The following is a 13,922-nucleotide window of genomic DNA, read 5'->3' as shown; positions in this document are numbered from 1 at the left end:
CCCTCAAGTCTTTAGTTTACTTCAGCTTCACTCTTGGTGTTATACAATCGTTGGGTTTAGAAAAATACATAATGACATGCATTTATCATTATAGTATCACACAGAATTAGTTTCACTGACTAAAATCCTCTGTTCTCTGCTTATTCAACCCTCCCTCCTAATCCCTGGCAACTACTAACCTTTTTACTCCCTCCATAGTTTTTGTGCCTTTTCCATAATGTCCTATAGTTGGAATTGTATTTTTTCAAATTGGCTTCTTTCACATAGTAATATACATTTATGGTTCCTCCATGTCTTTTCACAGCTTAATAGCCATTTCTTTTTGTGCAAAACAATATTGCATTTTCTGGATGTACCATAGTTTATTTAGGACTTCTTAAATTAAAAAGTGTGTCCTCTCCACCAAAAAAGTAAGGTGCTTCTTATTTATACAGTTTTGTAGTCTACTTTTTCCTACATTTACATTAACATTTTAAAATAATTTCCTAAGCATCCCTTTTAGTGCCAATATCATGAACACCAGAATGCATCTGTTACCTTATGGTTGTATCTTTTGATTTATATTATCTTCCAGAAGAAATCAACTTATATTTCTTTAAAAAAATTAGAAAACCAGGGAAAGTCACAGTTTTCAAATGTCCCCAGGTTTACAGAGTACGTTATATCCTTCCATTTCCTGAGCTTACGTTAATGAACTATCAAGCTTTCAAATATAAAAAGAGCTAGATTCTTTAATTATACCTCTAAGAGATTTCTTCAAAGAAAGTATCAGGACATTAACAGTTTTATATTTTTTTTATGTTTAAATATTTGAAGCATGAAGGGACTAGTTTTCTTATTAAAATTAATAGTTTGGGGTACCTGGCTGGCTCAGTTGGTAGAACATGTGCATCTTGATCTCAAGATTTTGAGTTTGAGCCCCACATTGGTGGTAGAGCTTACTTTTAAAAAGCTATAAAAAAAAAATACTATTGAAAATATAAACTATATAAAACATAAAAATATAAACTATAAAGCTATCGTTTATATCCTAATTTTAATCTTTAACTTTTAACATTAGAGAATCTTTTTTAAGTGTATTTATTCATTTTGACCAACTGAGCAACCCAGGTGCCCCTGACATTATAGATCTTTTATTTATTATTTATTTATTTTTTAAATGTTTTATTTATTTCTGAGAGAGAGAGACAGAGACAGAGACAGTGTGAACAGGGGAGGGTCAGAGAGAGAGGGAGACACAGAATCTGAAACAGGCTCCAGGCTCTGAGCTGGCTGTCAGCACAGAGCCCGACGCGGGGCTTGAACCCACGAACTGTGAGATCATGACCTGAACCAAAGTCGGACGCTTAACTGACTGAGCCACCCAGGTGCCCCTGTAGACCTTTTAAAAAACATGTAGAGGGGCGCCTGGGTGGCTCAGTCGGTTGAGCGTCCAACTTCGGCTCAGGTTCCTGGGTTCCAGCCCCGTGTCATTCTCTGTGCTGGAGCCTGTTTCAGATTCTGTATCTCCCTCTCTCTCTGACCCTCCCCTGCTCATGCTGTCTCTCTCTTTCTCAGAAATAAAACATTTAAAAAAATTAAAAAAAAAAAAAGAAAAAACATGTAGAATTTAGAAAGAATTCAGTTGCTTAACTGTGCCATGCAAAGATTTATTTTAAGTTTATTTATTGTTATTTTTTAAATGTTTGTTTATTTTTAAGGGGTGGGGGAATAGAGGTTCCAAGCGGGCTCTGTGCTGATAGCAGAGAGCCCGATGTGAGGCTCAAACTCCTGAACCATGAGATCATGACCTGAGCCGAAGTCAGATGCTTAGTTGACTGAGCCACCCAGGTTCCCCAAGGTTTATTTATTTATTTTGAGAGAGAGAGGAAATCCCAAGCAGGCTTCATGCTGTCAGTGCGGAGCCAGTGCGTGAAGCTTGAACCCAGGAATCATGAGATCATGACCTGAACCGAAACCAAGAATCGTGCACTTAACCGATGAGCCACCAAGGTGCCCCAGGATTGAATTTTAAACTAACATTCTGTCAGTGTTATTACATCTTAGTTATAGTTTTAAAAACAATAGACTTAAAGAGAAGCAGCAGTTAAATTCTTTAAAATGTCTTTCAGGTTGTAATTTTAAAGCATTAAAGAATAGTTGAAATATAAATTATTTCTCTACTGGAACCAGTGTAATAATTTTGTGCAGTGAAAATGCTTGTCCTAACATCATTTTAATGTTATTTGAAGTACTTTTTAATTTTGTGTAATGTTTAACTTCTGTAAATTTCCTTAGTTATTTTAAAATATGAGTCTCTGGTAGCATTTGGTTAAATAGCACTGACATTTCAATTTTATCATTAGCCTGTTGTCATTCTGGATCACGCATGTTTATTTCTTATGTCTCTGTTATCATACTTTCCTTTTGGAATTTAAGATCTTGTCCTAAGCAACATAAGATGTGCAGAATCATTTGGGTGGCAGGTTATCTTAAATGAAACAAGGTACCTACAACTCTTTCTAGTGAAGAGTTAAAGATACATTCATCCGAGTTTTGAAATTGCATTCCAGAAGATCAGAAATTCAAATGTGGCCTGTAGGGATTTTTTTTTATAATATTAGTAAAATGTGGTTAAGTATAGCTAGTCATTAATTTTAGTGAGGTAATTAGGTTATTGTTACTTAAGTAGATGGAACACCTATTCAATTTTGCAGCACTTTTAGATGCAACACAATTTGTACAAACTATTACAGCTCTTCCCTCTGTGCCTCTGCTTCCAGTATTTTTTGTTGTGTAGGTGTCATTTTATCATCAGCCGAAAAGAATATTAGAATAAGTAATGTCTTTTGAATCGGAATTGGTATATAGGGTCCCATCTCACAGTCCTTTACATGGAAAAATTTCTCTATTTGAGCGGTGCTTTAAACTTAAAAGGTTTGTATTTTGCTGAATCTGCATATGTTGTTTTTCTACTTGAACTTTTTATTTTAGAGCACAGTCACTATTTTGATCCTTTATTACCACAAGGAAGAGGATCTGCAAAATCCACAGCCTCCATTTTTGTGATGAGTGATGCTAGATTAGCTGGTATCATTTTAACAACCAAAACAATCGATTTAATTACTTGTGATACTTTTCAGTGTTTACCCCAAGTTTATGTACTTTACAAAGCATATGAAGTATGCCTTGAGAGAGTGGTAAAACCATTTGTTCTTGTGTATTACTTAATTACTTATACTAATTTACTTATGGGAGGGTGCTGGGGGAAATATATTATTTGGAAGAGACCTGGGAACCAAATGTTTGGAGACTAGAAGAGTTGAGAAAAATATCTTGTTGCATTCTGTTTACATATCGTACTTGTAGGAAGTGATTTTCTCCTTCCAGTTATTTGTATTCATAAAGAGAAGATTTTATTTTTACTTGCCTGTAGTTCTGAAGTATTTGACCATATGGGCAGTATGCCATCTTGCATAGTAATATAAACTCACTGTAATTAATCATTGGCATTTACTTGCTTTTTTCATAGTGGGATTTTGTGTGTGTTGGGAGTGTGTGTTGCACCATTTTATGCCTTTTTTCCCCTAGTTTATTGGCAGTGGCATGCGCTTGCAAGATAGTGAAGGTATTGAGCCTGCGGCTGTGGTACAAAGCATAGTACATACTGTAGGGGTATGCTGCCTGGAAAGGGTATTTTGGTAACCATATATAATTTATCCTCCAACTCTGGGCACTTTTGAGAGTGAATGAAGGTTCTAATACGCTGAAACAACAAACAGGTAAAAGCAGGACATACAGTATTCCTATCATGAACGCTGAGAGTCCTGGATTCAATGTAGAATACATTTAGGCCATATTAACTTCCCAGCACTTAAATTTTAAGAGCAGAGAGAATAGTAGTTTCACAGTATTGTGAAGATTAAATATATAGACTGAGTTAATATAAATATTGAAATAATGTATATAAAAATATGTAGCACATTATTTGATAGTAACTGCTTTGTAAATGTTACCATCAAGTAAAAACTCAAGAGTTTGGATGAAGTGTGAGGATGGGTGTTACCACTTTAATTTCTTTTTTTTATGTTTTATTTATTTCTGAGAGAGACAGCATGAACAGGGGAGGGTCAGAGAGAGAGGGAGACACAGAATCTGAAACAGGCTCCAGGCTCTGAGCTAGCTCTCTGCACAGAGCCCCACGCGGGGCTTGAACCCACGAACCATGAGATCATGTCCTGAGCTGAAGTTGGACACTCAACCGGCTGAGCCACCCAGGTGCCCCTGGGTGTTACCAGTTTAAAAGTCGTAAAACACCATCCTTTTCTTATTTGCTTATTCTCATTATTTCATGTTTAATATATGTAGTGCCTTCAGTTTACTGAAATATTGAGTAATTTGTAGAGATAATTACAGTTATCTTTGCCATAGTAGCATTTACATTTCTCTTAAGGCCGCAACCGGTCTTTTCTAATTCAAAAAAAAAAAAAAGAGTGAAGGAAGGAAGGGAGAATATAAGGAAGTGTGTTACCAATGATACCATTACCCATTATTTGGTGTTATGTTGAATTTGCCTGAAATTATGCAACTGTGAATAGCAGAAGTAGGATTCCAGTATGGGTAGCATGGCTCAAGAGTATGAGATCTAAAGCCAGTGCTTCTCATACTCTGGCAGAATGTGACTTTGTTTTTATTTTGTTTTTAAACAATTTTAATGTAATGTTTTTGTAAATCATGGAAATAGGATAAAGAAAAATGAAAAAAAAAAAGCACAAAAATGTAAGCTTGAATTTACTATTATTAGTTTGAACAGGTACAAAAATACTGTCAGATTTCTATGAAGTAGTCTAAGTGTTTACTTTCCATTTTATTTATTTATTTTAAGAGAGAGCACGTGCAGGCCCTTGCTGGTGGGAGTGGGAGAGGCAGAAAGAAAGAATTCCAAGCAGGTTCCACACTGTCAGCACAGAGCCCCATGTGGTCTGGATCTCAAACACTGTGAGATCATGACCTGAGAGAAACCAAGAGTCCTATGCTTAACCGACTGAGCCACCCAGGCACCTCTGCTTTCTATTTCTGTGCCTAACCTCATTGTAGACTACAACCAGCAGAATTCTGTGGATCACACTTTGATTACTGTTTTAAACCCTAATAATGTCAGGGAAACTATCGATTTTTGCTTACTTCAAATTAAGGTTTAGGGGATGCCCCAAAGTATGGAAGGTGGGGAGATTCTGAAAGTTCTTAGTAGTAATATTTGTTCAGTGAAGTAATGGAGGATGCTAATTGGGTATCCTGAGGGGAAGACTCATAGTTATTTCTAGAAGAGATCGTTTGTGTGTTTGGGTTGAGAGTTAATAACAAATCTTGAATGTTCATAACCATGGAAAAGCACACCCATGGTTTTAGAATTAAAATAGTGTAGGTTTGAACATGGCTAGAAGGAAGAACCTAAACTTTAGTCAGATTAGAGAAATAATACTATATCTGGGAAGTATCTAGCTTTCTAATATTAGGATTGACCCACAAAGTTCATATTGTGTTTCATACATGTGCTGTTTTTTTTTTTTTTTTTTTTTGCAGAATGTTACTACATTCTGAGATGTTGTAGCAACATTCAAAAGCTGCTGGAGATTCTTTGCAGCTAATTGTTAGACTTGTCCCACTCTCGCACTACTTTTTTTTTTTCAACTTTCTTCTCTTGCTATGACAGCTGTTGAGCCCTGGCACCACTAAATTATAAGACAGCATTTTTATTTGAATCACATTAACTCAGCAAATTTAAAACCAGGTTTAATATTTTGCACTTAAACCAGTTGTCTTTTCTATTCCCTTGTCATCAGTATTTAACCATTTTGATCTGTCAGTGAATGGCTTCCATTGCTCATAAGATGAAAGGTACTCTTTTAGCCTGACCTTTGAGGCCTTTCACAATCTCCCTTCAGCTCACTGTTCTGGTCTTGTCTTTGGTTTCATGAGCTCTCTCTTTTAAGTGTCATTGGTTCCTTACCATCTTCTAGTTAAGCACTGCACAGGGGATCCCCTGGCTTTATGCTCTCCATTCTCCCCAACATTGTAACCACTTGCAATGTGTTATACAATAGTTTTTCAAGTATAGTTTGTCTTTTAAGTTAAAATGTATTTGATTACTTTGACCAAAATTAACAACACAGGAAACAACAGGTGTTGGCGAGGATGTGGAGTAAGGGGAACCCTCTTACACTGCTAGTGGGAATGCAAACTGGTGCAGCCACTCTGGAGGACATTATGGAGGTTCCTCACAAAGTTAAAATAGAACTTCCCTACAGTCCAGCAGTTGCACTACTAGATATTTACCCAAAGGATACAAAAATACTAATCTGAAGGGTTACATGCACCCCAGTGTTAATAGCAGCAATATCAACAATAGCCAAATTATGGAAACAGCCAAGTGTCCATTGGTGAATGGATGAAGATGTGTTGTGTGTGTATTTGTTTGTGTATATACACACTGGATTATTAGCCATAAAAAATGAAAGAAATCTTGCCCTTTGCAATGGCATGGATGGAGCTAGAGAGTATTATGTTAAGTCAGAGAAAAACCAGTATGGTTTCACTCCTATGTGGAATTTAAGAAACAAAACAGGTTTATAAAAAGAGGCAAACCAAGAAATAGGCCCTAGACTATAGAGAATAAACTGATGGTTACTAGAGGGATGAGTTAAGTAGGTGAAGGGTTTCAGGAGGGCACTTGCTGTGATAACCACCCAGTGTTGTATGTCAGTGTTGAATCACTAAATTCTACACCTGAAACTAGTACCACACCGTATGTTAAATGGAATTTAAATAAAAACTTGGAAAGAATGTATCTGATTACTTTGAGAGTAGCTATCATCTGTTAAATTAGCCTTTTCTGTTTTTGCATAATTTTAAAATTTAGGAATACTGGTAAAACATGGATATTTAAGTTGTAATTTCCAATGAAATTTGATTACAGAGGAGACCACCAAGCTGAGAGAGTAGGTATAGGAATGTGGTGCTTTGCACTAAAGAATTTTGTTTTTAAATTGAACATAAGTTTAAAGCTGTTTTATTGTCTGCTCAATATATGAATCAACAATAAAAATGACAAGTTATAAAATAAGTTTTTTAGTTCTTCTACAATCATAGAATAATCATGTTTCCTTGCTGATTTGATGATCTTACACATTTAAAAATAACCTATTGAATAAGTCATTAAACATACCATGAAAACACCTGCTATGGAGTTTTCAGGGAGAATTTTGTGAAGTTGCTATTAACAAATATCAGATAGCCCTCCTGTACCTATTTCATGGTAATCCTAAATCTCAGAAACCTGGGTAGTTAATAGCTTTACAAATAGTTTTAAGTGGAGATAAAATCTTAAGATAATTTTATTTTCAAATTAAGTTTATATTAGAAGTACTTAGCAAATTAGGAACGATAATGGGTCATTTGGGGATTTGATACAGGCTTATGCTTAACTGAGGAGTGGAGCTGAAAGTGTTTTTTTTTGTTGTTTTGTTTCAGTTCCTTAGAAAAATAAATTGTATTTCTTTGTTCTGGTTTGGCATATGCTTGTAATTATAAATCATTTTTTGATCAAAGAATTTAATATAGTATGGCCATCATTCTGGACATCGTTTCTCATTGTATATGTTGCCATAAATTGAAAAGTTTGTGTAGGAATTGGACTTGCTCCATAGAATGGACTACTGCCACTGAATTAGCCTGAAAGTTTTAAATAACCTACATTGATATTAATTTTCTTGTGTTATCTAAGTTAAAAAAAGCATCCTATTATATGAATCAATGTTAAGAGGTTTTATAACAACAAATAAAATAAAGAAATGAACAGGAAATGATTTTATAATGAGGCATGCCTCAGCAGTCTCAAGCATGTCTTTTTTTTCTTTGCAATAATTTACAACATAATTGCAAGAAACTTAGAAAGTGACTGTTTGATAGTAAGCTTTTTGGCTTAAATTTCTGCTGATTAAGAATGGATTGGTGAGGGGATCATGGGTGGTTTAGTCAGTTAAGCCTCTAACTCTTGAATTCGGTTTAGGTCATGATCTCACAGTTTGTGAGATTGAGCACCGTGTCTGGCTGTATGTTGGCAGCATGGAGCCTGCTGGGATTCTCTCTTCCCTGTGCTCTCTTTTTTTTTCTCTCTCTTCTCATATGTTTTACCTGTTTTATTTTTTAAATGTCTGATATGAATGAAATCATATGGTGTTTGTCTTTCTCTGACTTATTTCTCTTAGTATACTACACTCTAGCTCCATCCATGTTGTTGCAAATGGCAGGGTTTCATTCTTTTCCTTTTTTTACGGTTGAGTAATATCCCACTGTGTGTGTGTGTGTGTGTGTGTGTGTGTGTGTGTGTGTGTATTTACCACATCATCTTTATCTATCAGTTGATGGGTATTTGGGCTCTCTTCGTAGTTTGGCTGTTGTTGGTACCACAGTGTTTCTTAACCATCTATTTTCCCCCCTCTATTTGTTTGAGTGTCTTCTGTTGACCTATCTTTGAGTTCACCAGTCTTAAATTCTGCTGAGTTGAAGTTCTTGTTAATCAAATTAAGAGAGCTTTTAGTTTCAGACATTGTATTTTGGCAGTTCCATAATGTCCATTTGGTTCCTTTTAAAAATAGATTTCACTTTCCTATTTTTTTTAAGTTTATTTATTTATTTTGAGAAAGAGAGAGAGAGCACACAAGGTGGGGAGGAACAGAGACAGGGAGGGAGAGAGAATTCTAGGCAGGCTCCGCACTGACAGCGCAGAGCCCAGTGCGGAGCTCAGACTCCAGAACGATGAGATCGTGACCTGAGCCTACACCGAGTTGGATGCTTAGTTGACTGAGCCACCCTAGCACCCTCAGTTTCATTTTCAGATACTCTGGTTTTTTGACCCTCCCCTCCATCTTCAATTTTACTATACTAGTCTTGGTTATTAAGAGTTTGCTATCTTACCATAGTAATCATAGTTATTAATTTCTTTATTTGGATCATGTCTAGATGTCTTTCTGTGGACAGGTTAATCTCTTGATCATTAGTGACTTAAAAACTTCTTTGCATGTTTAGTAATGTTTGATTGGTAGGGGGTTGTAAATAACATTCATAGAGACACAGAATTATGTTATCTCCTTCTGAAGAGTGTAGAGTTTGATTCCTGGAGGCAGTTTATAAGTAGATTACCTTGATATTGTCAAAGATTGGTTTTAGGATTTGTTAGACAGATGTGTTTCACCTGATTCCTAGGGCATGGCCTTTCTAGAATTTCATCAGAAAGCTGAGGATTTTACCCACCCACTCTGACTTGGTCTTAACCCAGTCTTCCTTATGTTATTCAGCCTTTGAAGTCTTGGTTCAGCTGTCCCTCTACCCTGAACGCCACAGTTTAGGAACTAGCCAAGTTCCTGTGAGGGATTTTTATGTAGATTTTTGAGGCTCAAACCTCTGCAGCCCATTTTTCTCTAGTACTTTGTCTCCCAGAGCCCTCCTGCCTTCTTAGTCCCTAACTGTTCCCAGTTTATTCATGGAGACTGCCTGTCTGGAGACTGTCATTAATTTTAAGCTAATGGGTTAAGGAATGGTGCTTGGTAATTATATGAAGATGTAAATTGACTGATAGAAAAATGCTGGTAAAAAATGGTGATTTTTTTAAAGCATTGACTGTAAATTTTAGGGTTTTAACTGCTTTGTACACGTTTAAATTAAGTAATCAAGCCAATAAATTCCTATTGAGTATAGCACTTTGCTAATTGGCATTACAGTTGTGAGCAAAATCAAGACCTAGCCCCTGCTGTGAGTGGCTTCTTAGGCTAGCAGAAATTAGTTCTTGGACATGTCATGTTATTAAGAAAAATGTATTTTGTAAGTTGAGTATTTCCCTCCTACCTGCTAGGAGATCTTTTAGATCCTACATAATTGATTTACATAATCTTGTTAATGTGAACATAGTATCTCGAGTGTTTTGGTGCTTTAAATTTGACCCCTAGACTCTTGTTGTGGTCCCCTTTTTGAACAAAATCAGCTTTTCTTTTAGCTTCTGGTGCCTTTCCTTGGCATTCTGTTTTGTTGACCATAATTTTTAATAGGGCGAAGAGCTACAAGAGGACTGTAGAGCACACAGATGATCCACATGCACCTTTTTTCCCCCTGACATTTTTAGATGACAATATTAATTATGTCTAGCCAAGAAGATTTAGGTTCAAGCCAGTGTCAAGCTTTTTTTTTGCCTAGGGCCAGTTGAAAATGAGAGAAATTACAGAACTTTTAGGTTACCATATGTTACAACAGTATGACATGAAGGAAAGACCTGTATAGTATTGGCTTGATCACTTTATAAAGCTATTAGACTCTCCAGCTTTAGTTGTATTTCCCCCCCACCCTCCAAACCATACATAGTAATTCAGTAGTGTGTTAAGAAAGACAGCTGATTTCCTTAACTTTGTTGCATGATGTCTAATCTTTCTGATACTAAAATGTGTAAGTGAAAGATAACTGTATATGATATGGTTATTGTCTTTTTAAACTTGAGAAACCCTTTTCTCTTAGTGAAGAGATGGCTAGAATGGAAGAGTCTGGTGCTTTTCTAGAGCTTGGTCTGTGGTCTGTTTTATGAATTGCTTCTGCTGTAATTCTTTGTTCTTAGAGAAGGAACATTGGCAATATTAGTTCAATTTGATTTAGAGTATTGTTATCATGAAATTTAAAATAATGTTTTGTTATTTTCCATCAGGAAACCACCCCTACTCCTAATCCCCCGCCTTCAGAAGAAGAGAAAACAGAATCTAATCAGGAGGTTGCTAACCCAGAACACTATATTAAACATCCTTTACAGAACAGGTAAGCCTTCTGACATACAGGTTTTCTGACTTAGGCAGTAAGGTAAATGGTGAAATAGGATAGCTTTGGAGGGAATGACTGGGTGAAACTAATTTTAAATGTATTAGGTTGAGGATTTCATTTTCATTTGGATAACGGTTTCTAGTAAGCAGTTTTATGTGTGAGTCTTGAGCTCAGAAAGAACTGGTTGAGACATTGGGTTTGAAGTTCATCAGTATTGGGTGGTAAGTGAAACTAGTAGTAACTGAAGTCTCTTTAAAGTGAATGTGACTCAAGATAGAGGCTTGGGATACCAGCATACAAGGGATTTTTTGGAGGGAGAATGCCTTTTAAGGGTTTAGACATACAAACTTGTATAAACTAGGATAGAGTGGTGGTCATGGAAGCAAAGAAAATGGTTTGTTTTAAGGACAGGTAAGTGGTCAATAGCCTATGTGCCTCAGAAAGGCCAAATACCCATTGGATTGAGCAATAAGCATCTCAGAATGGCCATTGGATTGAATGGTAAAGTCTTTGCTAATGTAGGAGAAAATGTAGTAGAATGTAGATGATGGAAAAAGATTGTAGTAGTTTGTATAGTGAATAGAAAATATATAAATGAATTATAGAGAAGATAAGTGACTTGAAGTTGGGCTGAGAAGGAGAAAACGCTAGGGGGTGTGGAGTCTGGAGGTTAGGTTTTTTTTTTTTTTTTTNTTTTTTTTTTTTTTTAAAGTAGGCTCCACAGCCAGTGTGGAGCCCAGCAGTGTGGAGCTTGAACTCACAACCCTGAGATTAAGACCTGAGCTGAGATCAAGAGTCAGGCACTTAACTGACTGAGCCAATCCCTGGTTGGTTTGTATTTAAGCCAAGTTAGGAGAAGCAAAGAGGAGAGCTTAAGACGAGTTAAGTTTTGGGGCACCTGGCTGGGTCAGTTCGTGGGTCACGTGACTCTAGATTTTGGGGTTGTGAATTCAAGCCCTATGTTGGGTGTAGAGCCTACATTAAAAAAAAAGATGAATTGAGTTTCATAGTTACATTTGACTATAGCTCATTATATAGTTTTCTCAACACCACCCCACCCCTTCCCAGTATGTTTGTATTTTTATGGTTTATAGAATGAAAGTTAAAATGAATGTACTGAGAGCTGATGGTGGGAAGAAAAAGGCAATACAGAAACATTGTAAGAATCTTGAGGAAAGTAAATTGGAATTAATTTCTGAGAATATTTAAGTGTTTAGGTCCCTTTTATTCTCCTACCCCAAGTCTTTAAATTTTTTTTTTACTGCAGCTACTTTAAAGATTCTATAAGTCTGTGTTTTCACAGCATGCTTTGTTTTATTGGATTTTGCAGCTACTGCAGTTTTTACAAATTGAAGGTTTGTGACAACTCTGCATTGAGCAAGTCTGTTGGTACCATTTTTCCAACAGCGTTTGCTCATTTTGTGTCTCTCTGTCACATTTTGGCAATTCTTGCAAAATCTCAAAGTTTTTCATTATGTTTGTTGCGGTGACCTGTAATCAGTGATCTTTGGTGTTAGTATATAATTGTTTTGGGGCACCACGAACTGTGTCCATAAAGATGATAAACTTAATAAACGTATGTGTTCTGATTGCTTTCCTGACCAGTTCCGCCATTTCTCTCACCCTCTTCTGTTCTCCCTATTCCCTGAGGCACAATATTGAAGTTAGGCCCGTTAGTAACCCTCAGGTGAAAGGAAGAGTCCTTACATGTCTCACTTTTAAGTGCTAGAAATGATTAAGCTGAGTGAGGAAGGCATGTTGAAAGCCAAGATAGTCCAAAAACTAAACCTCTCACTAAACAGCCAAGTTGTGAATGCAAAGGAAAAGTTCTTGAAGGAAATTAAAAGTGCTACTCCAGTGAACACACAAATAATACGACAGTGAGACAGGCTTATTGCTGAAATGGAGAGTTTGAGTGATCTAGGTAGAAGATCAAACCAATCTCAACATTCCCTTAAGCCTAAACCTAATCCAGAGCAAAGGCCTAATTCTTTTCAATTCTGTGATGGCTGAAAAAGATGAGGAAGCTGCAGAAGAAAAGTTTAAAGCTAACACAGGTTTGGTTTATGAGGTTTAAGGAAAGAAATCATCTCCTTTACCTAGAAGTGCAAGATGAAGCAACAAGTGCTGGTGTAGGTGCTGCAGCAAGTTATCCAGAAGATGCAGCTAAGATCATTATGAAGCTGGCTGTGCTAGACAGTAGATTTTCAGTGTAGATGAAACAGCCTTCTAGTGAAAGAAGATGGATGCCATCTAGATGGACTTCCATAGCTAGAGAGAAGTTAGTGCCTGGCTTCAAAGTTTCAAAGGACAGGCTGACTTTCCTGTTAGGGTCTAATACAACTGGTGGCTTTAGGTTGAAGCCAGTGCTCATTTATCATCCTGAAAATCATAGGTCCCTAAAGAATAATGCTAAATCTACTCTCCTATGCTTTAAAAATGGAACAACAAAGTTGATGATAGCACTTCTGTTTGCAACATGGTTTACTGAATATTTTAAGTTCAGTATTGAAACTTGCTCTGAGCAAAAAGATTCCTTTCCAAATACTACTGCTCATTGAAAATGACTCTGGTCACTCAGGAGTTCCAGTGGGGATGTACAAGATTCATGTTATTTTCGTGCCTCCTAATACAACATCCATTTTGCAGCTTAGGAGTACTTTTTTTTTTTTTTTTTAAATGTTTTTACCCATTTCTAGGAGAGAGAGAGACAGCGTGAGCAGGGGAGGGTCAGAGAGAGAGGGAGTCACAGACTGAAACAGGCTCCAGGCTCTGAGCTGGCAGTCAGCACAGAGCCTGACGCGGGGCTCGAACCCACAAACTGTGAGATCATGACCTGAGCGAAAGTCGGACGCTTAACCGACTTAAGCCATCCAGGCGCCCCACTTAGGAGTACTTTTGACTTTCAAGTCTTATTATTTAAGAAATAGATTTTATTAAGACTGTAGCTGCCATAGACAGTCATTCCCCTGGTTGATCTGGGCAAAGTACATTGAACACCTTCTGAAAAGGATTCACTATTCTTTTTTTCTTTCTTCTTTTTTAAAAATTTTTATTTTTGAGAGAGGGAGAGAGTATGTGGGCAG

The 13,922-nt window shown here is 36.7% G+C and overlaps 1 protein-coding gene across 2 annotated transcripts in view; it reads left to right on the top strand.

Annotated features, from left to right (window-relative positions):
- EIF4E (eukaryotic translation initiation factor 4E) overlaps positions 1-13,922 on the top strand; it is a 41,457-nt gene that overhangs the window by 11,127 nt on the left and 16,408 nt on the right. For both annotated transcript variants that reach the window (XM_039254239.1, XM_039254238.1), the window contains one exon: positions 10,727-10,833. In XM_039254239.1, coding sequence (XP_039110170.1) covers positions 10,727-10,833 — 107 coding nt within the window. The remainder of the gene's footprint in view (positions 1-10,726; positions 10,834-13,922) is intronic.

The sequence above is a fragment of the Hyaena hyaena genome, unplaced genomic scaffold (assembly GCF_003009895.1).
Source record: "Hyaena hyaena isolate Hyena2069 unplaced genomic scaffold, ASM300989v1 scaffold_480, whole genome shotgun sequence".
NCBI lineage: Eukaryota > Metazoa > Chordata > Mammalia > Carnivora > Hyaenidae > Hyaena > Hyaena hyaena.
The sequence above is the reverse complement of the archived record's forward strand: the minus strand, read 5'-3'. Positions and strand labels throughout refer to the sequence as shown.